We start from the raw sequence: 27,586 nt of genomic DNA, 5'->3' as shown, positions 1-27,586 counted from the left end.
GCACTGCCAGCCCCTGGCTGCTGATCCTTAATAAGCATGACCAAAACTCTGAGTGACTGCTTCCAGACAACTGTGCTATGACAGTCATTGACTTGAGAAGTTATACAGAATAACCACAAGTCATTGCAATGAGTAAGAAAAACAAAACTTGTGGATTGCTTTGTTTTTTCTTTTTGCTTTTTTTTCTTGGGGGGCTGGGTAATTTTGTTTCCAAGAAGTCTATGAGAAAGTCAATGGGAATTAACACAGCATTAGTCTTACAGGGCTGTTATAATAAAGTAGCACAAAGTGGGTGACTTAGAACAGAAATTTATTCTCTCTCAGTTCTGGAGGCTGGGAGTCTGAAATCAAGCTGCACAAGGCACACTCCTTTTGGAGGCTGTGAAAGAGAAGAAACTGTCCCATGGCTCCTTCCTAACTTCTGGGGGTGGCCCTCAATCCTTGTCATCCCTGGCTTATGTCAACATAATGCCAATTTCTGCCTCCATTTTCATGTGGTGTTGTGTGTGCCTGTGTGTGTGTGTGTGTGTGTGTGTGTGTGTGTGTGTGTCTTCTCTTATTATAAGGACACCAGTCATATTGGATTAGGCCCATCCTAATCTAGTATGACTTTAATTTAATTACATCTATAAAGACCTTATTTCCAAATATGATCACATTCACAGGTACCAGAAATTAGGACTTCAACATAGCTTTTCGGGGACACAATTCAATCCAAAACAAATACTATACTACAAAAATGTATGTTTTCATTCTCTTTTCTTGCATGGATTCTACAGGAGAATTAAATACAAAGACATCCTGTGGTGGTGGAGAGATATTGTTCCTAGGAGTAAATGACAAAATTCTTAAACATAGCTGAAGGACAAAATGTTAAGTCAATAAGAAAATGTAAGGGGATGAGTTGGCATAAAGTTACAAGCTTTATAGTCAACATTTCAGAAATGTTTCTAATACAAAAAGTGATAGTATATCATAATACATTAAATAAATTCATTAATATGAATATCCATTGCATTGAAATTTTGCATTTAATGAAAAAGCTACCAAATTATGTTCTTGAGAAAATTTTCCCACCTAATATATATGTTTTTTCAAACAGATATGCTCAAACGCCAACTCAAAATTGAGCTTTTATGACATTCCATACTATCCCACAGTTTGCTGTAGGTGGTCCCTGACTATGATTGTTTTATTTTTTTTATGACTATGTCACTCCATTTTGAGGACAGGGACTATATTTATTTCTGTAATCCCATCATCTGTAATAATACCTTGTACATACTAATAGCTAAATAGATATTCTAGAATCAATGTGTAAATGAGTGTATAAATCCATGATTTAAAGACATATGAATAATTATAAAGCAATCTTTAACCTAGAGCCATTCCTTACAGAGAAAGTAAGAAATGTAGATCATTTCCTTTAAAAGTAAAAAAGCATTAACATCAGTTCATTTGCCAGGAAGAAAAAAAGGAAATGTTAGAAAAGATCTTAGGTTTCATTTTGTTATCAAACATTAGTAAAATGTATGGGCACCTAATAAAGGAAAAAAATGATTGGACCTTAGAGGTGAATTTATTATTTTTATTATACCATTACTTAAATACACACAAAGAACTAGGCATAAATTTCCACAGCTGATGTGAGTTTCAGAGTATAATTTCATGTGCACAAGAAATGTAGCTACTTTATCTTTTTCTGTCCTCATTGAATTTCTCCTTTGAGCCTAATTTCTTAGGGCTTCCCATTTTATATTAATACTGGTGAAGAGACTATAAGAGCCTAAATATCTCAGGCTTTATTGGCATCACTAAAACAATTCATTAATAGTTCACAGAAAGTCTCAAGGAAAACTTGGTTCTGTCCTGGGGCCTGTTTTGGTTCAGTAGCTCTCTTTCTGCTACTTCTGTTCCATTCCTGGTAACACAGGGGTCATTTGGCAAATCCTACTCCATGGAGGAGGGCTAAACTCTGCTATCTGTCTAGACACGTCATGCAGCAATTTCTTTTCTGGGGTCTTGTCATATCCCTGGGGCTGTACTAAGGAAACAGGGGCCAGATATCTTGTATTCTTGGACCCTACAAATTGACCTGGACATAAAGGGAAAGGGTGGTCCTACTCTTAACTCATTCTGTTTCTAATATGCTTTCTGTTCCCCTAAGGGCCCAAGCTCTCCTAAGTAAGAAAGATTCTCTTTTTTATGTTTCGCTCTACTTTTTCCGTTACATTTCCTCCCCTAGACAGAAGTACAAAATCAAACTACTTCAACTGGGATAAAGGCAACAGGAGAAAGGAATTGCTATGATAAAAACATTCAGTTAATATTTCAGGAATATTTTTTGCTCACATTGTGGTTTTGTAGGGGCATAGCAGTTGTACAAGCAAGTTCAGGAATCATTGCATTTGAGAGCAATGGAACATGAAACTAGGGTTTAAAGTATAGAGGAATTTAATTTTCATCCTACCGTAACAGGAAGCCATCAATGTGATGTTAAAAAATGGGGATGTTATATGGTGGGTTTCCCTGTTTTGAAAGAAGACATGAAAACATGCTCACAGTCACTAATCATCTGAGAGATGCAAATCAAAACAATAATGCGGTACAATCTCACACCTGTCAGAATTGCTATCATCAACAAATCAACAAATGACAAGTGCTGGTGAGGATGCAGAGAAAAAGGAACCCTCATGCACTGCTGGTGGGAATGCAGACTGGTGAAGCCACTGTGGAGAACAGTTTGGAGTTTCCTCAAAAAACTAAAAATGGAACTCCCATTTGACCCAGTGATTCCACTTCTAGGAATATATCCCAAGAAACCAGAAACACCAATCAGAAAGGATATATGCATCCCTATGTTCATAGCAGCACAATTCACCATAGCTAAGATTTGGAAACAGCCTAAGTGCCCATCAGCAGATGAGTGGATTAAAAAATGGTGGTACATCTACACAATGGAATACTAAGCTGCAGTAAAAAAGAGGGAATTCTTACCATTTGCAGCAGCACGGATGGAACTGGAGAGCATTATGCTAAGCAAAATAAGCCAGTCAGAGAAAGATAAATATCACATGATCTCACTCATATGTGGAATATAATGAACAACATAAACTGATGAACAAAAACAGATCCAAAGACAGAGAAGCATCCATCAGACCGTCAAACCTCAGAGGGAAGGTAGGGGAGGGTGGGGGTAAGGGGAGAGATCAACCAAAGGACTTATATGCATGCATATAAGCCTAACCAATGGACACAGACACCAGGGGGGGTGAGGGCATGAGTGGGAGGGTGGGGGGCAATGAGGGGATAAGGACACATATGTAATACCTTTATCAATAAAGAAAAAAGACAAAAATAAATAAATAAAACAATAAAAAAAGAAGAATCAAGTGACTTTGGAAGATGAACTGAAGTTAGGAGAAATTAGTAGGAGGCTATTGAGTCCAAGTAAGAAATCAGGACATGTAACTTTTACATAGCTACCATGAGCCCTAGCTGGTTTGGCTCAGTGGATAAAGTGTTGGTCTGTGGAACAAAGGGTCCTGGGTTTGATTCCGGTCAAGGGCATGTACCTCAGTTGTAGGCTCCTCCCAGGCATGGCTCATGCAGGAGGCAACCAATCGATGTGTTTCTCTCACATTGATATTTCTCTCTGTCTTTTCCACTCTTTCTAAAAATGTTGTGGAAAAATATCCTCAGGTGAGGGTTAAAAAAAAAAAAGATAGCATGATTTTTTACAAATATAAACTGTTTGTTTAAAAGTTTGAATATTTACTTATTTCATTTCATGATTATATACAAGTTATCTGTCTTTTAGAAAATAAATAATCTTAGATATGTAATTTTGAATAAAAAATAAACTTACTTCTAAGTGATGAAATTTGAATATGATTATTAAGAGCCTTTAAGACCCTTGATGCTTATAATAAGTAAACTAATATAATTCATCACATTAAAACAGTTTTAGGTCAGCATCTGTGATTCGTCTAGAAAAATGTGTAGATTACTTATGTTATCAAAATGATTACATTCATCATAGTAAAATAACTTAATAGCATTCCATTTTAGGAATGCATAGTAATTAATTATCTAGGTTATTAGAGTAATTAGCATAGCTTGTATCTGCAGTATCATAAGTAACTTCAATTTTATAAATTATATTTTATTTTAGACCTATAAAATTTTTTAAAGTTAAAAATTACAAATAATATATTGATATTATGTTAACTATGAACAGAACTGACTTTTTAATGAAGTGAACTGTATCATAATATTTTTGTATTATCTTTACAGTTCACTGTTCACTTTATTGCGCCTAAACTTTCACTAAAATATTCATTTAGGAAAGAAAGTCAAGTCAAGGAAGGCAGCATCATGAATGAATACTGTGAGCACATTTCTTCAGCAACCATAAACTCCTCAGTAAACTGTAATGTAAGAAATAAACCCATAAATTTGGGGGGACTACTTATAGTGAATTTACTAAGGCCTATCTAATTTCCAAAATCAGCCTCTTTAAAATCCTACTCTTATTGAACTGCAAAATATTGGCCATTCCATCTATTCCAAACTCTCTTCTCTCTCGGATTTTGTGATACCATTCTGCCCTGGCTGTCTATGATACTCACAGTGGACCTGCCTGTCACCTATTCATGGCCTCTTCCTTCCCTTATGAAATCCTGATTTGTGCAGGCATCCAACTCTCCATATAGCAATTGGCTTTGTGTTGTGACCAAAGCTGTAAGAACGACCTACAGACGATGGTTAGAAGAAAGGCTTTCTTTCTCTTTTCTACTGGACATACATTTGCTGCTGTGGTCACACACATGAAGAGAACCAGGCAGAGTATTAAACAGAAAGATGATATGTCAGAGATCCAGTTATGTGCTTACTAACCTTAGCACACATTCTGGTGGTGTGTAACACTCCCAGGACTGACCATAAAACCCAAAAGGGATAATCCATTCTCTTTTTGCCCTTCTCAGAACCTTAAAGGTCATGAGTTGAAGAGGCCAGTGTTACAAAAATAGAAAGATCCTAAATTCCTGAGATTCCCTGAGTCACCACATGGAGAACAGATGCTCAGGAAAACTATCCAAATAGGAAAATCTCCACTGAGCAGGTATGAGTGAGAAATAAGCTTTTATTGTATATGTCCCTAAAACTGAAATTGCCTAAGGACATGTATAAGAATAGAGTATTGGAAGCAGAGATATAAAAGAAACTTCTGGAGAGCTCATGGCTCCCTATCCTCAAAGTGAGACATCCACAGAAAGTAGAGAATGAGTTAGGCTTAATGCATGACCTTGTTAGCTTTGTAGTGAATCTTTGCAAGTATAGAGCATAGAGAAGCATAGAGAATGCACAAAACAGCAAGAACAAAAGGTCAGAAGTTAGATAATAAAACTAACCCCTCCACATATACACACACACAAACAGAGAAATGAGAGTACACGAGAGAATCGAGAAATAGATGCCATTAAACCTGGCATAGCTTTAAAAATAATTAACTGAAGGCATCATAACCGGCCTCCATTAACCAACCTCAGCAGGTCCAGAAGAATCTGAGGGCCTCAGAGAACTACTCATGCTGATGCAAGCAATACAGATGGAAGGGAAGAAAGCAGAGTATCGTGGGAATTATCAGTAGTGGGATGGGGCTACTTCAAGTCTTGGTGGGCAATGCAGAGGTAGTCACAAAGACGAGGTATGCGTGTTGGCAGTCCCTTGACAGGCAATGGAGAGTAAAAGCTTACACGTCCCACCAAACACAGGAACTCCCAGAATATGTCTTGTGCTTTGTTCAGCAGGAGAGAATGACATATGATGGAAGATACTTACTTTTGGAAAATCCTTGAGGTGAAAACAGCTAGAGATAACAGGCTGGAGTCACCAGCCTGCACAACACTGGGCTGGTTCCCTTGGCATATGCACCAAGCCCCACCCTTCCTGCGCTCATGTCCTAGGGCACCTCCTCCTTTCACCAGAATTGCTGGCACTACAGATTAAAATGCCAATTTATACAGATAAATTTCATGCCAGGTGACACTAATCAACAGCTCCCAATCCCCTATCTTTTTTTTTTTCAGTAATTAAACATGAAGCAATTCTCTCATGGGACCTGACAGGTTTAGAGCTCTGAAGCCTGAGTGCAGAGAACAACTTGTACTTCAATATGATTTGACAACTTACCTTGTTTTAAGTCTCTCCTCCCTTTCTTTCTCTCTCCCTCTTTCTAATTTTATGTTGTACCACATACTACATATTTTGAGTAGAACCCAGAAATGTATATACCACATTGTCTAAAAGTCTAGTTTGCATTATTTATCTTCTTCTTTATGTACATTTCTATACACCATTGACTTTCCAGTGCCAGTGAAAATTGCTTCATCACTGCAATAACAGACTCTAAGTATGGTGTTTATATATTAATAACCATGATTTTTGCTGCTTTACTTTATCAAGCTAATATACTCTGCACTTATCTTTAACAAGAATATGATATTTTATTTCATTTTTCTTCCAAAGGGGAAATATTATGCAACTATAATGTCTTGCTGGCTTCATAAACAAAACACAGCTTAGAATCAAAGAATTGTGACTACAAATACTTTAATAAAAATTAAGAGTTTAGAAAAATGTAATTTTATATTTCATTATTTATAGATTAGTTCCTTTGTTTTACATAACCCTAAGTTACTACTTTATATCTGTTAAGGATAAGAGTGGAGTGAACATGAGACCCTAACGGAAATACAATACTGTAGGTTTGAAAGGTAAGAAATACCACCAGGATAATCTTGGTAGGAAATTTTAAATATAATGCTAGAAAGGCTTTGTTATATCAAGGATAAAATTTATAGAAAAAAAAACCAATGAGGATACAAAGGCCCTTTCTAAGCAGCAACAATCCTTTCCAATGTGCTTTAGGGTTAAAGAAAGAAACATAAAATAAATAATAATTATGCAGTAGGAAACTCTAACATTTATTTTCTTAAATCAAATTTTGCTTTTATAACCAATTTACTTCAAAACACTACTGCCAAAAATGCAGAATTATAGTTCAAGAAGATACTATGTGATTTAATTAACTATATATATTTTCCAAATCTGGAAACAATGGTATTTTCTCCCAAACTGGCCTTCAAACCATGTTATCTTTTTCATTGATATTTCAAAACTGGTGGCATTTGAAATTCATTCCTGCTCAAGAAATCCAGACCCTACCTGAGCTGTCTTCCTTTGTTTAGTTGATATAAAAAGTTAATAACATCATCTAAAAATGTTCTATTCAGTCATTCTGAATGTAAGTCAACATCCGAATGTGTAAACATCTGAATACTTAGCAGGACTGCTTTGTGTGAAAGAGACAAATTGTTAAAAATAACTTGAGCTTCCAGGTTTAAGCTATGAATAAAAGAAACAGTGCTGTAAAGGGAATAATGTGGATTATTTCCTTGTGGATCTGGGAAGCTCTCTCTGAGGTCATGACACTTAGTATGAATCTTGAGCGACGGGTAGAAATTGGAAAAAAAGTTGAGCCTTTATATTAGTCTTTATACTCACACATACCTATTCCCAATACAGCATTTAACGTATTTTATATTTCAATAATCAAAAGTAATTTTTCATGACTTTCATAATTAAAATTAAAATTCTATTATCATCACTGAGTAATTATTTTAATCATTTGTACACCATAAGCATCTACAGACACAAGCAGCGGACCTTTTTTAATTAAATTCAAAATACCATGGCAGTTAACTGGTTAAACCAGAATTATTTGAATAGCAATTTAACATCACTAAATGATAAAGCAAATATTTTAATCTTTGGTTTCAATAAAATGAACTTATGTATTAGAAATATATTCAATTATTAGGAATATAAGTAACATTACATATTAATTATAGCTTGAGAGACATAAACTATTGTATTAAACACTTTCTACATGACATATATGTTTCTCAATTATCCCACACATAACTCTGCAAAATTTATGCACCAGAAATCAAAGTTGAGTGTCAACGGGTATAGCAACACTTACAGGTGCAACTTGTAGGCACAATGCTTTAAAGATATATTCCTAGGCACTAGAGGTCCTGTCTCAGGTCACTACTTTGATGAGAGAAGGACTAGCAAGAGAACAGAAGACCAGGTCAAAGGAAGGGGATGGAGATAGCAAATAAGCAGAAATGAAAGACTAGCATCAGCTTAACACATACCATGCTGCAGCATCATGCCATGTACTATTATGTAGATCATTTCATTCAACTCTTACAACTATCCTGAAAAGTATTTTATTTTGCTTGATCTGTCCAGGGCATAGCCCAATGTCCGAGTGCATTGGATAAGTGTTGTCAAATAAATGGCCAACAGCCTGATACCTGTAGTAATTTTCTTTTTACTACACAATGATATATAAACAGGACCTTCAAAACAAACAACAGAGCAAACACCCAGAGACACTAGTTGGAACAGGTGGCAATGTACTACAACTCAGGGAACAGGGAGTGGTTGGGACTGACTATCAGGTAAACCTGGCAGAGACAGAAACCTGCATAGTAAGGTTGACACTTATTTAGCATCCATTCCTTTTCCCTCTGGAAACAAAAAAAAAACACAAGTTTTTGTTGTTGTTGCTGTTGTTCGTTTTTGTTTTTGTTTTTAAAGGAGCTACCCCTCTCTACTACCAACCATGTCAAGTGATACCATCCCACCTCCAGGATAAGTCTCATGATTTTATGTCAAGACAAGAGTCACTGTCCAAGGTCACAGTTTACAACTCTGAGAAGACACAATGCAGTCAGTCAATGAAACACTGGGAGGCATTTGCCTAAACTTGCAGGAAAGAGAACTTTTCTCTTCTTTTGAGGGCTATGAAAGGAGAACCCCTCTACATCCCTGGATGGCTCTGTGAAAGAATATGAAGTCTAAAACTGTCTCTATCACTTTGCTGCCAGGAAAGGAGAGATTGGAGCCTTAGGACAATGCTTATACAAATGGCATAACATAAAAACAGTGAAATCAAGTGCTTGGTAATATTATTAAACAGTGAATCAAGCTGGATCTGAAGATACTCCCAGTTATGATCTTTTCAGTTAATTGATCCAGTAATTCCCTTTCACTTTTAAACCAATTTGTGTTGTCATACTCAAAATAAAATGTCCCAACTTACACTGGTAGCAGATGTGATCTCAGCATGGGCCCAGGTGATGAATAGTCTCTATAATGACCATCAGGAAAGTTGCAAAATGAGCCCAAGTGCAGAGAGAGCTGATATAACAGCAGGAGGTAAGATGGGGGAGAGTTTTCAATCACCGATAGTTTGAGTGACCTTGCAGGGAGAACAACGGGGCCATATGTGAAAAAGGCAAAGGAGGAATTTAGATAAGAAGTAATGTATAGTCACTTTAATATCATGTCCAGAGGGTCAACAAGGGCAAGTCTATGTCTCAATGATATGTGGACACAGGTCAGGGTGAAAGAAAAATGCGGTTTGCTCAAAGGCTCTTAAACACATGTATATATTGAACATCTCCATAGGGGCATTTAGCCAGAATCCAATATTCACCTATATCTTGGAGTTTTTATATACTCCCTGTTTTCTACTTCATTGTCTTACATTTTTACAGAATATACAACTTTATCACCCAATAACAACTTACCTTTTTTTTTCTTTTTGTATTTCCAATTGCGTTCATTTGGGCTGATTGCTTTAAATTATTTCTTTTTTCCCAATTTCAACTGGTCCACTTCATCTTTTCTTTTTAATCTCCCTATTTCCACCTGGTCTTCTTTTTCTTTTCTAGCAAATATTTTTGTTTATAAGGTACCCAGAGGTATCACCTCTGTCCTTATTTTCACACTAAATTCCATTCTTATTTTTAACCTTCTTGTTTAAATTTTCTATTTTCTGGATTCTTCTTTTAAGTATTTAATATTCTCATTTCTTAAATGTGTTTCAACTTTATTTGTTAAAAATTTTCCTTGATCAGAATTTAAAGATGTTTTATGTTTCTATTACCAGTTTATTTTTTAAAACTCTTACACTTCTAGTTTTTACTAATTCACCTGTATTTTAAAATGTCCCTTTATTCCTTGTCACAAAAGTATTCTTATTTTATGATTTATTTTAAGAGTAGCACCAAGCTACTACAAAATCTCCCCCAAACAAGGGAAGTGGGAGCCCTTGCCTCTGAGCTGTCCCTGCACCATTCCTATGGCTTCCAGATATGGGTTCTCAGCCTTTTCATGAGGCTCCTACAAAAAGAGAAAAGCAGTCTCATCTCAGCATGTTTATGTGTCATTATGGCTGAATTAGATCTGAAGGAGAGGAAGGGCAAGGAGCAATGGTTGCTTCATTGTCAAACATTCTTCCAAAATGGTGCCTTTCAGAACATTTTACGGTAATGTCAACATGACATTTTTTGTATGTCAAATGAAAAAAACTAAAAGGAAGGATTATAACAATTAGATGGTGATGCACAGAGAGAAGGCAGCCAAAGAACAAAACCCAAACCCTCTCCTTTTTGAAGGAATCAACACTGAAATGACTTCACCCGTTGCCTAACTCATGCGCTCTCAAGGTGTACAATATCCACAAGGACAGATGCTCCTGCATTAGGGACCCTCCCAGACCTTGCCCCGTCTCATCATCGAGATGTCCATCTTTTTCCTTTATCATTTCCCTCAATATAAACTGGAATAAGTTTTAGCAAAGTGGTCTAATCATGTTCTTGACCTTGATCAAAGCAATGCACTTACTCCTCAATGGTCATCTAATAGGAAAAATGAAGATAAGATGTTTACTATATTTTACCAACCCCTGACCCATATCCATGACATTCATCTATCAGAGTTCCTGAATGCCTAATTTTCTTTCTCATATTTTCTTTACCAATTGAATAGTCCTAAATTCATGGATCCATTCCAGAATAGGCAATATATTGGAAATTTAAATTTGTTATTGAAATTTGTAGTCTCCGTAAAAGCATTCTTTAGATTTGTCAGGTATATCTTCACTCCTCAAATGGACAATAATCTGAAATATAGTTGCTAAGAAAATTGGGTTGGGCAAGTAAGACATAAGTAGATCTAGGAGATACTATGCAAAAGCCCAGGTTCTCAGTAACAAAAGTCAGAGTTAAAAGTTACTCCGCTGTAAGAATTAAAAAACAAATCAAGGAGGCCAAATGCATGAGAGAAAGCAAAAGTCAGGAATCCAGTGACAGTCTAAGGAATGCTTTTTAAAAAATCGTATACGTAGGAATTGAAAAGAGAAAGTACCTGTGGAATGGGAAACTGACTGTTAAGGATACAGACAAGTGAGAGCCAGAAACCTTGAAAGTCAAGGCAAATACTTGTTGCCAAGAGAGAACTGGGTCTTGGGTGCAAGCCAGATGTAACTCTAGCTATTCTGAAAGTTGGGTTTATAGTTACCCTATTTTCACAGAGTATGCTACTTATGGTTATAACTATGAGCAGGAAAATTAAATAACAGACTATACTCAAAGAAATCAATGGACAAATTAAAGAACAGGGTGGCTTCAGGTACTTACAAGTGGACAATATATTTTTAAAAGATGGCTATAGAACTATAACTGCCCACAATATTTTCACTCAATTCATGCACTCATTCCATCAGCATATACTAGGCACCTCCTATATGTCAGGGGTTATTCATAATAAAACATGATATATGCCCTCAAGATCCTTGTTGAAGGGTTGAGAGACATTGACACATAAATAAATGTTTTATGTGTCCCTATCTTATGTATATCGTGGTATTTATTATATCTAGTACCAGGAGGTTTGGTGTATCTTGAAGGCTTAACATATAATTAAAGATTTTAAAGCAAAAATAAGATCAATCATTCTAGAATCTAGAAAGATTACTATAATGGTAGTCGAGAGGATAAATTTGATTTGGAGAAACTGGAGGCAGAAAGAGAGACCAGTAGGGGAAGCCTAAATGACAGATGATGGACTTTGACAGAAATGAATGGCTATACAAATCAAATTGAATGTAGAATAATTGGCTAAATGTGATAATAAGTGATAAGAAGGATTTAGGATCCACAGATCATCTTAAGTCACTATATGCATGATAATTACACTAACAAAATGGGAAAAAGAAGAAGAGGAGGGTGGAATGTGGAAGGGATGATGGAAAGAGGTAATTAATTGGTTTTGAGATGTGCTAAGTTTGAGATGCTCACAAGACATGCAGGTTAAAATGCCCTATTTTATGAGATACTCAGAGTTAATGATTATCACTTTGTGATAATGTCAGTAGTTTTAAATTAAAGTTCAGAGCATAAATATTGTTATGTATGTCAGGTTCATAAGTCTAATAAAAATTTTTATTACTTACTCTTAGATTATAAAACAGTATTGATATAAAAATGTAATAATATAAAATTAACATAACAATGTCATCCTAGTCATGGCCATATAAAAAATTCCAAAATTGGTTTAAGATGTAAACCTATCAGTACAACCACTGATGTTCACAACCCATTCACCAGATAATTGTGAATAGCAGGATAAAAATGTAAATTATGTGATACCATTCCATGTGATCAACTTTACCATGTACTAAAGACAAGGTCTTGGCAAGTTTAGGTGAGGCACCCCACCAAGTAATGGCAGAAATTGCTAGAACCACAGATTACTAGTACTTGACAAGTCTTTCTACCTCTAAGTATGGAAAGTGAATTACAAGTACATGTGTGAGCATACTGTTGTCTGAAATACTAAACAAATTGTTAAAGAGAAAAGAGGTATATTGGTACCTGTCTTAAACATCCTCACTAACATTCTGTATTATAAAGATGACCCTGTGCCTTTAACTTTCATCTCTCCTTCTATTACACAGCAGGTAACAGGACAAACCAGTAAGTAGCTAAGCAACAAGGTAGAGTGAGAGATGGCTTCTATGCTTAGTGGAATATTATTACTGCATTGTCATTCCAGGGAAATTTGACTTGCCTTATCATAATAATATACTCCAGAAAAAGTTTTATGCAAAAACAGAATGACTTGTGTGTGTGTGTGTTTTTCAAAAATTGAAACTATGTCCTTAGAAATACAGTTTCATTTTTACCAGCCTTACTTAATAGGTGGGATTATTATGCATTGTTGGCACTACAAGTAACTGCTATATATAATTTTAATATGTCCAATGATGCCTTCTTGTAGGTCATTGTGGTTATTACTATGGATCTAGATAATTAAAATAGAATGAAAAAACATTATAACCCAGAAGGGCAACTATAGGTCTCTCTCTGAGTCTATGAAATACGGGAATTGAAAATGTTTTGTGCATCATCTGTGACCAATGAAAAGACCTTTCCATAATTTTAGCTGTAAGTTGACCAAAAACAAAACAAAAAACAAATCAGAACACCTAGAAGATGACAGCTGTTTAAAAACCCAAAAAGTCTAAACAAACTTAATTCAAAGCTGAAGACAGATACATGCAAGGGCACTAAAGACAATCTGAAATATATTAAAGATTTACTCTCCTAAGTAAATGATCTACTTAGTCATGGAATACAAAAAAAGATAAATAGGTCATTAAAACACTGTGTATGTTTATGCTTACTGTAAATTCATGTACCTCTTCCTTTTTAAAAGTTAATGACATAAATATTATCAATCATTAATGAAAGCTAACTGAATACATTAGTACTTTGATAGAAAACTACCAAACCAGCAGATAGTAAATTACAAAATAAAGTAATATCTTTATATTATAGAAAAGGTTTTAAATTATTCTGTCTACTACTGATAAGTAATGATTATTGATATTTTTATCTGCATGTAATTATTATCTGTGGAAGACCACCTATTGTCTTCACTAGCTGATAAGCCTAGACAGAGACCACCCCCCCACCCCCCCCCACCCCCCCCAAGGCTGGGTACCTTTGAAGTCCTAGCAAAGGGAGGAGCTGGGCGCCACCTCTGTTTGTCCAGACAGTGGTAGCTGAAGCAACTTCCCCATCTATTATTATGTAAATCCTTGCTGATGGGCTAGTCTGCCTGTGGCCAGGAGGTCACCTGCCTAAGGGCTATGCTATGGGTGTATCCCAGATCAATAAAAGCTTGGTGAGGCCTGAGCACCAGTGGAAGTCCTTCCTCCTGAGTTGGACTTACCCTCCTGGTCCCCCAATATTTCCAAATTATCTCGTGTCTTTTCTCTTTCATTTGTGTGCGGCTCAGCTTCCAGGTCCTGAACCCTGAACCACGCGGGATGTGGAGGGAAACATTTACCAACAATTTTCCTCCTAAAGATAATTTTCTCAAAGCTTCAAGAAACTAAGTTCTTTACATTCGATAATTCAAAACTTAAACATACACTTTGCTCATAGCTGCATATTTGTTTGGGGGACATAAACACCATAAAAATTACAATATAATTAAGCTTATTATAAATATGCATTGTAGCCCTAGCCAGTTTGGCTCAGTGGATAGAGTGTTGGCCTGTGGACTGAAGGGTCCTGGGTTTGATTCAGTTCAAGGTCGCATGCAGGGTTGCAGGCTTGATCCCCAGTGGGGGGTATGCAGGAGGCAGCCAATCAATGATTCTCTCTGATCATTAATGTTTCTATCTCTCTCGCCCTCTCCCTTCCTCGCTGAAATCAATAAAAATATATTATAAATAAGTAAATAAATATGTATTATAAAATACAAATTAAATTTTATAAATTATATAAAAAGAATTAAATATCTAATTTTAAAACTCACGTTTTAAAATATAACTATTGGTTTCTTGAAAACACAGAATTTACAACCCAAACAGTAAGTTTTTATATTCACCTATGGTAAAAAATTACATTTCAATAATGTCCATTATTTGGCATTAAAAGCTACTTAGCCACTTTTTTAAAAATCCTGGTATCTGTTTCTGTGGAAGTACATGGAATAATACTAGCACAAACCTAACTACTTTCTGGGCAGCAAACACAGATACTGGGCAAGGGAGGACAGAAGAGCATGTGGCCAACACAGAGAGGTAGGCAGCAGCAAAAAAATGAATTCTATTTTAAACAAGGGAAAGACATTATTGTACTTAAAGCAGGAAATCTTACAATCTGATTTCCATTTTCAAAGCATCCATTTAGTTATTGTGAAGTTAGTGAATTACTGTGGGGCACGGGAGGGGGAATTAGTAGACTTGTAATTGTATGAGAGATGACCATAGTAATACAAAGATAAGTGAAAAAAAAAGGGAATGTATTCTAGAGCAAGAGCCTGTCAGACCTACTGGTAGATTTAATGGGAATTGTGGAGTGAAAGAATAAGAAATCATAATGACACCTAGGCTTTTCATTCTAATAAAGGCATGTAAGTTCACATTTTCTTTTTGCAAAAATGAGGAAGATTAGAAAGCTGGTTTTGGGAGAAGAAAAGAAGTGTTATTTCTGACATAACAATTTAGAGAAGCCTAGTGGATGTTCAAGCTCAGAGAAATGTCAATGGTAGTGTTACCACCACGGGAATGAGCACGATATGGAACCTATTTAAAGCCTGAGAATGGAAGAGGCTACTTGAGAAACTGTAGAGTGTGAGATAAAGCTGTGAGCTGAGCCCGGGGCAATGTATCAACCAGAAGCATGGCAGAAGAGGAGCATCCCTCTGAACACCCGGCAGGACAGTCTGGGAGTCAGCAGGAAGACAGGACCCTACAAACAATGGGTCCATTAGGAAAACAGGGTGGCTGACTGCAGTTTTTGTGCTGACTGCAGCTGAAAGGTGAAGAAAATGAGATCTGACAGGTAAGTGACCACGGTGGCAGGCACAAAAGTGGCAAATGACTGACAAGACTAGTTTCAGAGCAGAGTAAAGGGTTTTGTTACTGCCTAACTCATAATACCAGAGCCTTCTCTTCTAATGGGCTAACTAGTGAAGATGTGGCAGATAAATTATTGCATGGGTTGCAGTAGTAGTTATCAGTGCAACTGTATTTCCAAAGGCTAAAATGAATTAATCTAAAATCCAGATTTTGTCACTGACCAAGAGTTACATGTTTCCTTCTTTCTCTTCTCCACATTGTCATTTAATACAAGTTTTTTCCTTCACTTAATTGTTGGATTGGCCAAACTTTTCCATTCTGTTCGTAAAATACACTAGCTGTGCTCACTGCGCCACACTGCTCAGAGCTCTCAGAGGACAGCCAACTAGACCACACAGGCTCCTCCCTCTAGCCAAGGTCCAGGACTACAAGGAGTCAAAGGAGCTTGTTCCTAAGCCTCCTATAAGCCAGATGTGCTTGATATTGCATTGTAATTTAAGACTAGTCAAGGTGATGAAATATGCTTGCAACAAGGAAAATTGCTGTTAATAAAAATTAAAGTAATGCCATGGAAAGGTAGGAAGATCATCTGCTGAGTGACTAAAGTTCCTGCTTCGGATTAAAGAAGCCACAAAACTGAAATTTTAGGTCATGCATTACTGGTATAGTTTGTGCAAGAAATATGATGTGGAATTCCCATCAATATTTACTTAAAGAAAAGGCCATGGCCTTATATCAAAAGACTGGCACGGGAATGCAAATATACTGATAAGTCGAAATAGAATACAAAGGTGTGAAGGCCTCCATCTTTATGGCTCTCTTTACTAACAGAACTTTTCAATTCACTAACTTACTGGTTTTGACTGTGGCAGATAAGGTCATATCTGCCATGCTCTGAAGTAAGGTACCATAGACAATATTCTTGCTATATGGAAAAATCAAACAGTGTTTAGAGAGTAGATTACACATAGCCATCAAGAGCAGAGGAAACTTTGTAAATGAAAAACAAAAATACCACAGGTAAATGTATGTAAGGTATTACAGTAGGTTTACATCCTATTCTGAGACACTTGTCCTCAATTAAGCATAACAGAAGCAATTAATAATGTTTGCCATACATTTTTGTACAAATACAAATCTTACATTTCTTGAAGATTGATGACATAAATTTGGGATTATATGAACAAATTCAAGAAAGTAATATTACTTACCTAAACCATAATCAAAATCATATATCCAAGATAATCTACAAAAGCTGACCACTGATATTTTAATGTGCCACAGAACTATATGATAGAATGTGTATTTATAGATTCTCCACAGAAACATTTTTCTCAAAACGCTAAATAATCATAAGAGATTTTTCAAAATTTAAAATGTTTTGTATGAATATAAATATGCAGATTCATAAAATTTTTTAAATGATTTTTTGTTGATTTCAGAGAGGAAGGAAGAGGGAGAGAGAGATAGAAACATCAATGATGAGAGAAAATTATTGATCAGCTGTCTTCTGCACACCCCCTACTGGGGATCGATCCCTCAACCTGGGCATGTGCCCTTGACCTGAATCTAAACCAGGACCCTTAAGTCCGCAGTCCAACGCTCTAGCCACTGAGCCAACCCAGCTAGGGCATAAAATAACATCATTTTAAATAAATACCAAGTATTGTCTTTAAATGACTGTGATTATGGCTCACAAAACTAAGGTCTTTAAAACAAATAAAACAAATGATTTGTTAATGATAAAATATATATATAGGCAAAATTTTAAGTAAAATTAACAAATGAATTACATAGTTGCTGAGATCCTACCTTCATAGTAAATCCTACAAACCTCTCTAGAAACAACTTGTGCCTTAATTTAAGCCAGAACTGCAATCTCTACAATAAATGCTCACAGTAGAGCACTTAAGTTGGTTCACCACCAAATGCCTAACCCAGTTAGTCTTAAGGTTTTTGCAACAGCTAAAAGCAGATTCTTTCACTATTATGATACTCATTCTGGAAACAGGCTTAGAGCCAATTGCTTCAACCAAAAATGGCTACAAGAGCACCACAATTTCAACATGACAATAAAGTCTCAAAGGCGTTAATAAAACGTCAAGAATCCTACCAGCTCACTGGAAGATCATGCAGTCTAAATATGGTACTCAGCTGGTAGTCGAATTTTGCAGGAGAATCATTTCCTGTAGGCAAACACAGGTCTGGACTTGGTTGCATATCTGTGGGAAATTCTGAATCCTAGAGAAAAAATAAAGCAAGAGTTAGGTGTAAAATAACCATATCACTGTACACATTAATATTGTCTTATTTAATATTAAATTACAACATAACATTACCAATATATTCCCTCAGGATTTACCTTAAGTCCTTCATTTCCTCTTTTAGCTTTGAGAAACTATGCAAAACAGATACATTTTTAAAGACACATCTCTATTTGCATAAGTCTAAACTGAATGCTACATCATAAAAATTGTTTTAAAAAATTCCTGTATTGAATTCCAAGAAGCACAATATAGTGTTGTCTTATAGTATTCAATCATCCTTTTTCAATAAGTTTCCATTCCCAATAGAATGTTAGAAAAATCTGTGATCACTCTTATATTCCATTTGTACTCTGTAAGTGGTAAACTAAAAACACTTTCATTGAGTAACAAAATAATACCATTTTCTAATTGACAAATCATGATTTTCTTCTTTTAAATCTGAGGACACAGGGTTAACTTAAAGGCACTTACTGAAGGTAAAAGGTTTCTGTCGCAATTATTTTAAGTCTCACATTCATTAGAATCCATGTGTGCTAGGTATTGGTCAACTCCCTCTCCATAAAGCAAACTCTAACTGGAGATCAAAGATAATCTCTCAGTGTTAAGAAGGCGTACTATAAATAGGCACTTAATTAACACTTAATGAAGGATAAGTTAATTGCTCATCTCTACAGGAAAAGAAAATACTCAATCCTCTTACATTGAAGGCTTTAAAATTGCCTTTGGAGAGAGAGGCATATCATTCCTTTGTGCACTCATTTATTTATTGAAAACATATTTAAAAGTGGTACTTTATCGAACCATTACTCTAGGCATTGGGAATCCACCAATGAACCAAGCAGATAAAATCACTTGCCCTCATAGAGATTGCATTACATCCTTTAATATATGCTCAGAGCTAGAAAAGTTTATAAGTAAAGTATTTTTCAGATTAACATATATAATAAATATTCATATAGAAATTTCATGCATTTCATGACACTACAAAGAAGAAAATTAAAAGCAACCTTGTTCTTTCCATCCAGATGTAATTACTAATAACACTTTTGTTTAATAATTTATCTGCCTCTTTTGTCAATTTTTACAGAATTGAGATCAGGCTCTATGATCCACCCTCCAGGTTTCATTTAGCATCATATCACTGCATTTTCACATTATTAACCTGTTTGCATACTAGCATGAGAACAGTATAGACAATAAAAATAAACTAAAATCACATCTTTAAGGTAAGAATTCTATGGAAAAATTGTTGCTAGTTCATATATAAAACTGTATTCATTTATGTTTCTTAAATTAACTAATTAGGTTAAACTATTTTTGTATTTCTTGTTTCTTTTTGTACTTCATTTTTCTGAATTGCATATATATGCCTTTTGCCCATTTTTCTATTGTTGTGATCATACTTCACTTAATAATGTAGCTTGGGTTGGAAATGGAGGGAGGCTAAATAATTATGTTGGAAAATATAGAAAGGAGGCTCAGAATCCAGTCTTATACAATTTTTGACTACATGGAAATATCTAGAACCATAAACGTATTATCTACAGCAATTTCTACAAGCACTATTAAACCAGTCATTATATAAAACTTATACAATAATACATTTAATAAAGTCTAATCAACTAGGTTTAATAAAACCTAATCAACTACAATCTATTTAGTGTCAGAAATAAAAATGTAGGAAAATATAATGATAACTGAACAACTATTTAAAAGATGATTTACAAGATCAGCAAAGGCTTACTAACAGTAATCCTATCTAAACACAGATGTACTTACAGAGGCAAAACATAAAACCTCTTATATAATCACCCAGCCTATAAACTGAAACATTCCAGGAGACAGAGCCAAGAAATGGGCAGGCAGGATCAGTGAGATCAATATGTTACAAATAAATAAGGGAATGCATAGTGAATAGAGGAAGAAAAATAAATGGTAAACAATTCTTTCAAACTACATAATCATTACCATTTCTTTGTATTGACAAGGTACAATTGGAGAACAAAGCTAAGCTCTTAGTACTATGCTGTGATAGGTCAGTGTTTTGTAACTCTGACCAATTAAGTAATAATTTGTGAGGGTGAGGCACTGATATTTATTTTTAGAAAAAGAGAGCAAATGTTAAGAGTGGTCACCAATGGATGTAGAAAATTATCTGACCAAAGGGAAGAGAATTAATTAACTACTTTTTATATTATACCTTCCCTTACCTCTTAATAGTTTACCAAATGTATGCATTATTTTACTTAAGTTTTCAAATAAAGTAATGTATGTAAGGAAATTAGCCCTGAACATATTAAATGCTGTCAATTTGCACCTAGTGTTTTTAAACCATGGCTTAACTAGATATGATACAGGTAAAAGCCTAGATTTAAATGACAATCTCTGGTAGGTGTCACAGAGACTATTGGGACCTCTTCTACATTTCCTAGTTTTTCTTGCAGTTAAATTGAGTTAAAGGGATTAGGTTCTAAAAGCAGGATCTGAATAGAAATGATGTAAGCCACTTCCTAACCTTAAACCTCCCAACACTGTTCAGCATTGCTCTTCCTCCACCACAGTGACTGTAAGGAACTCTGTCCTGACGGCACAGCTACAGAGTGGCTGCCCATATCCCTGAGTCACTACATAGAAGAGAGCCGCACAGAGGAGTCACACCTCCGCCAAGTGAAGAAGGAACTTTTGCTGCAAAAGCACTTGGGATTTGCGGGCTTTATTCTCGCAGCAGCTAATACTGATTTTACTGACCTATACAGTTGTAAAATAATGATTAATCATTGGTCATTTACATTAATTTTTAAAAGTATAAGGCTAACAGATGAATGTTTTAAGATAGACACTGAATTAGATAACTACATTAAAACAAATTTTAATGTGGTTTTTCTCTTCTTGTCTTAAATCCCCCTGTGAAGAGGAAATTATCAGAAATAGAGGAGTTTTGTTCTGGCTCCTGTGCCCTCATTATTTCACTCATCGCTCCAGTGGTCCATTGCCTGCTGATGAACTTCATGCATCACTACCGAGGAATGACTGGCAGCTGACATTATCAGCAAGACTTGATTGAGCTAACTGATATTCACAGTCTAAGTATGAAAATGTGAGTGAGTCCAGGAAAGTCTTCCTTCCTTCCTTATGTATTTGTTCAATTTCTTGACCTTTACATTTATTTGCATTACTGTGACTTTTGTTGCCTTGAGAAGAATTACACTTGAAAAGTGCTGTTTCCACATGCATTTAAGAATTTTTTGATATAATACACCTAGAGTATCTAATTACTCTTTAAAGTTTCTACTCTTATATGATTATATCAAGCAAAGTAGTTTTAATGCATTCTAGAGTTATCACTGAGTCATTCTTTGACCCATATCAAAGTAGGCTAAAGGATACAACCAAAATAAAATGTACACTCAATAAACCATCACTTGGAAATCCTCTAGTTCATTATATAGTTAGAGTGTATTTCTAGACTAACCTGCTTACTTGTTCCATTAACCAATAGAGCAGACATAAAAAATGTGCTTGACTTAAAAACATAGGGAATGAAGAGTAGGTGTATAACTTCCCTTAGTAGATTGTTAACATATGTCTTTGTCTCTTGTGCGATCCCATGTTGCTGGCTTCCTTAGAGGTGTTAAGACTACATTTTTAAAAATATATATTTTTATTGATTTCAGAGAGGAAGAGAGGAGGAGAGAGAGATAGAAACATCAATTATGAGAATGAATTGATCGGCTGCCTCCTACATGTCCCACACTGGGGATCAAGCCCGCAACTCTGGCATGTGCCCTGACCGGGAATCGAACCATGACCCCCTGGTTCATAGATCAACACTCAACCACTGAGCCACACCAGCCAGGCTAAGTCCACATTTTTTATGACTAAGGACTCCAGAAGTCTCAATATGAATTATTCAATAAAAGTTGTGAAAACTTGTTTAACTGTTTGAGAAGAAAAGGTAGACTACTGCATCTTATCCTACTCCCAAATTAATTACAGATGAGTTAGAGTTCCATTAAAAAAAAAAAGAATATCAGAAAAGAACTAAAAAGCAAATATAAGTAAATATTTATATGACCTTGAAATATGGAAGCCATTTCTAAGCATAATATTAGGTAAATATTTTTTAAACTGACAAAATGAAATAAAAGAAAAAAATACCCAGAAAATGTTCATGTTAAAGTAATAATGTAATTTACATATAAAGATATTTTTAAATAAATCATAAAAAGTTAACTCTTTAGAAGAAAAGACACTGAGATTATGGATCTATAAGTAACTCATAAAGTAGTCAGTAAATACATAAAAATATAATATTAAAAATAATTAATGAATACAAATTAAAATAACAAAATACATGTTATTCTTTTGAAAATTGGTAACTATATTTTTAAATGATGAAATTGTTGAGAGGCACTGATATAGGTACTCTCACACACTGCAACTGGTAATAGAAATTGATCTAAAATTTGATAAATAATTTGGGTATATGTACCAAACATATTAAAAAATGACTAAATACCTTCTATCAATAAGTCTATTTCTAAAAATGTGTTCTAAGAAAATATTCAGACCAATTTGCTTGGATGCATGTATAAGTATATCTATGGACCGTTATTTATTACTAGAGGCCTGGTGCACAAAATTTGTGCATGGGGGAGGGGGATCCCTCAGCCCAGCCTGCACCCTCTCACAATCCAGGACCCCTCAGGGGATGTCCGACTGCTGGTTTAGGCCCGATCCCACAGGGACATCCCTCTCACAATCTGGCACTGCTGGCTCCTAACCGCTCGCCTGCCTGCCTCATTGCCCCTAACCACTCTGCCTGCCTGCCTCATCGCCCCTAACTGCTCGCCTGTCTGATCACCCCTAACCGCCTCTACCTCGGCCTCTGCCATGGCAGCTTCATCTGGAAGGACGTCAGGAAAGTTGTTCAGCTGTCCGGTCTAATTAGCATATTATGCTTTTATTATTATAGATAATAAAGTACTTCAAACGCCTAAATTCCAATAAAAATGATTAATTGAATTATAGAACACCATGCATCCAGGTAATGAGACTCTATTTAGCTATGACATATTCACAAAGAAGTACAGATACAGTAAAGTATCCATATAATATAGAGAATGCATGTACAGTATATCATCTATATCTATATCTATCCATCTATATATCTATATGCAACCAGAAGAAAGTGTCAGAATACTAATAGTAACTTTGTATGCTTTTTTTATTTTATTTTGTATTCATTTCTGCATTTTCAAGCACAGCTGGGTTGCATAGCCTTCAATTTCCCTGGAAGTCATCCTCTAGTGGCTCCCATAATGCCCAGGAGCCTAAATGCTAATCAAAATCCAAGCAAGTCTCAAGGAGGTCATGGGGTCACTCATACAGTATCCAGTTATTGCTTATGCATAGCTATTAACAAATAGCTGCTTATTGTCCCAATGGTTTTAAAGCAGGTCAGTTCACTATTGGAAGAAAATGGTTATCTTTTTAAATTCTATTTGACACAAAAATGTAAGCAATTAATTGAAACATAACAAAAGTCAATGAATTGGACATTTGCCAGTAAAAAACAATCTAGTTTTATAAAGTAAGGCAATTCTCCACTAGCAGCTTATTTGAAAATGAATGCTTTCTAAGTCTTTATTAAGTATCCTCACTTAGCAGCACATAAACTAAAATTGATAGGTATAGAAATTTCAATGATATTTGGATTATATTTCTCACACAATGATTTTTCACTTAAAATAAACAACAGTGTGAACTCCATGAAGTAGAGACCAAGAATAAGTCTTACAAAGGTTAAATTTGCCTGAAGATATATCTGACCAGCTAGAAATTGCTGAATTGATGACTTGTCTAGTTGCACTCCCTGCCTAATATATTCTCTAGTTGGCGGGCTTCCAAAATTAAGAAAAAGCATGCATTTTTGTAATTGAAATTGCAACACTTAGCTCAGCTATCTTATCCTGAGTTTAATACTGTTAAATTAATCAGCATAATTTAATAAAAATTAAGTCATCCAATTTTAAGTATAGATAACGTTAATTATGAAATAATGCAAATATCTAAAAAGTATCAATTATATATTATATCAATTACATCACTGTCCATGGTGTAAAATAATGCTATACAATAAATCATAACTTTTTTTTAACACTATTACAATCACATAAAAGTGTTGCAACCTCAAAAATATTCAGGGAGAGGGTGAACGAAATGAAGAGACAGGTAGCAGAAAGTATATGAAGGGTCAGAAAATTGCACCATAATGATGAAACCAGAGACCATTCCTGTCAGTATCAGCTACTGAAGCAGCACCACACAATGCTTTATTCAAGAGTCAATAATGGAGCAGCTTTTGTAGCTAGACGCCTTGTTTTCAACATATTTACTAAATCAGCAATTCCTACTTTTATCTATTTGAGTTATGGCATTACTCAGGAAATGTCAAGGATTTTCTGATTAGTTTTGTGGTTAGAAAGTACGAATAATTATTGGTGTTTTGTAGGGTTTTTTGGTTAATCCTCACCCAAGGATATTTTGCCCCTGACATTTAGAGAGAGTGGAAGGGAGGGGGAGACTGAGAAAGAGAAACATTAATGTGAGAGAGATGCATCAATTGGTTGCGTCTTACATGTGCCCCTGGTACATGCAACTGAGGTACATGCCCTTCACTGGAATCAAACCCATGAACCTTCAGTCTGTGGGCCAACACTCTAACCACTGAGTAAATGGACTAGGGCCAAAGTATGGATAATTATTGATATCTCTCCTCACTGGTTTTATCTGCTTCCATTCCTCAATGACAATACAAAACTGTGTTGCATCTAGAATAACATTTGCATCAGTGTCTAAGGGGACATACCTAATTCTTCTGCCCTGGCATCTGTTTGCTTTGAGTGTCCAAAGAAAAATGCAAGCCTATGCCTAAAGTGATCCCATCTTAGCTAACTGAAATTTCACTGTCCATGGGCATTAACAAGCATGATCTGCTCAGGGCTTGGTGACTTAAAATGTCATGAGGCTCCACAGTAAAATAACTAACTTCTTCTGTGAGTTACTCAAGTTACATGCTATTAATATCATCTGTAATATTTCTCTTCTTTTTGTTAATACATGCTTCAATGATCCTTCTTACCTTTGAGTTTTAAAGAAGGATGCAATTGTGACTATGTAGAGCAGAGTCAGACATTCAAAAGTGAGGTATCAGGAAGATAATTGGAATGAGTTAATTAGCTGGGCATTGAAAGATATAAATTTTATATAGTTAATATATAGATAAAACACATACTTCATAGATACAGTTTATCTCCTTTTTTTAGTAAACATATAACTTTTGTGCTCCTTCTTGATCCCATAGTCTTCCTTTTGATAAAGACATGAACATAATATATAATGAACTTTTCTATAAGAAAAATAAAAGCAGAAATATGAAGGTTAATTCCAATGCATGTGCCTAGTACTGTGAAGACAACTCGGGTGGTGATGACTGCAGAGGCTGAGGAATCCATCTGCATCTTGCTTAAATTGCAGTTGACACTAAATTCCAATCAATGGAAAGAATATAGGGTGAATGTAAAAGATATTTCTTTTTTTATATTTTTTATTTATTTCAGAGAAGAAGGGAGAAAGACAGAAACATCAATGATGAGAGAGAATCATTGGCTGCCTCCTGTACACCCCACACTGCCCACAACCTGGGCATGTGCTCTGACCAGGAATCAAACCATGACTTCCTGGTTCACGGTGCTCAACCACTGAGCCACACTGGCCAGGCAAGGTAGTACTTTTTTTTAAAGGAGCCAAATATTGGGATTTTTCATTGAGTCATTCAACAAATATCTATTGATAATATTAATTTACCATGTACTATACCAACTGCCTGATACACCAGCAAGCAAACAAAAGCAGACATCATGGCCCACAAGTAGCTTATAGATCACAGACCCAGAGGAGGGAGTAAACATGGCATGCTCCAACAAACAGGAGTTCAGTGTGGTTCAAAAAAAGAAAGGAGAAGAATGCATTTTAGGTGAATTATAATGGATTATAAATGTTGATAAACTTATAGAATAATTATTTAATCTTGAGAAATGTCAACAGTAGGAGGGTCAAACAAAATACAGTTCTAGATTATCAACTTTCTATCCCTACCCCTGATTTATAACTTGCTAAATATTTTTAGTTGGGATTATTTAAAACTATTGGTTTAATTGAAATTTCCTAAGAGAATTAAGAAAAATAAATGGATAGTAACAATTAATCTCAGCCTCCCCCCCCCATTCACAAAGTGGAAATAAATATAAATTTACAGAATAATCGCATGGTTTATATTAATTCATTCAGAATAATGTAGTAATATGCAAGTGGTATGCTAGATGCCTGGGAATACAGGGATATGGAAGGTATTTCCTAACAGTGAATATTTTTCTTTCACCCAAATAAGTTTCACTTTTTGAAATAATGATCTTGATTAATGGCACTACTTTTTACTTGTAAGCCTGAAATTTGGCATCGTAGTATTTGTTGAACCATATTTTTTTAATTCATTGTTCCCTGTGTATATTCTTGTTCCTATCTTAGTATAGGTTTCTATCATTTCCCACAAAAGGTTGCTATACTCTCCAACATGTCTCCTTGCTTAAGGAATCTCCCACATTTCTAAAAGACATATATAATCATGTGTCATTCTTCTATGTAACACCATTAAATGACTCCCTACTGTCCACAGGGTAAAGTTTAAACTCCTATGATACAAGGCCATCCATGGGAATGACCCCAGGCTCTCTCTTTAACTTCATCTCCCACTGCTTCCTAAATATAAAGCCATGTCACATTATATCTTTTGTTGAGCCACCATTATTAATGAAAACTGTATGTATTACAGAATATGAGAATTGTCAATGCATAGTCCTCCCCTTCCACTATGAGATAGTAGAAGACAAGTATAGCATATTATTCACTTTTTTCTCTCTAGCATAGCATCTTATACATAATAGACACTCTATAAATGCCTAGTTAGTAAACAAATGGGCTTCTCAAATGTCGCTGTGTTGTCCATATGTTATTCATGTAACAGAGTCAATATATTCATCTGAGGCAGAAATGGTACAAAAATAACTATAATTTATACTGTTGTGCATGGACTTACCTAGGAATTTCATTTCCCTAATTCAGTCATGAGGAGGTAAATCCTACATGCGACTGGCAGGAAGCACTACTCAATTTTGCACTATGGAATGATAATGAGTGTTAAAGATTTAGTGACTCTAAAAATGCATCTACTGATTTACAATGACTAATGGTAACATTATGCAAATATGTTTTCCTAAGCCATTATACATTTATATTTTAGTAAAGCCTTTCAGAGATTATGATTCAAATCTTATCTTTTAACTTCTAGTTATGTACATATATGCCAAATTTACTATGTGTTCATAACAAAACCAAAGATTATGCAACAATAATTTGAGATAACCTCTGTTTCAGTGATTTTAAACATTGGTCTTCT

General features: G+C 35.3%; 1 protein-coding gene across 1 annotated transcript in view; it reads right to left on the bottom strand.

The window, feature by feature from the left end:
- Positions 1-27,586, bottom strand: part of SPAG16 (sperm associated antigen 16) — a 606,360-nt gene that overhangs the window by 516,567 nt on the left and 62,207 nt on the right. Inside the window, exon 12 of the mRNA XM_006082484.3 lies at positions 17,916-18,043. Coding sequence (XP_006082546.1) covers positions 17,916-18,043 — 128 coding nt within the window. The remainder of the gene's footprint in view (positions 1-17,915; positions 18,044-27,586) is intronic.

The sequence above is a fragment of the Myotis lucifugus genome, unplaced genomic scaffold, assembly GCF_000147115.1.
Source record: "Myotis lucifugus unplaced genomic scaffold, Myoluc2.0 scaffold_3, whole genome shotgun sequence".
Classification (NCBI taxonomy): Eukaryota; Metazoa; Chordata; class Mammalia; order Chiroptera; family Vespertilionidae; genus Myotis; species Myotis lucifugus.
This window is presented reverse-complemented; position numbering and strand designations above follow the sequence as displayed.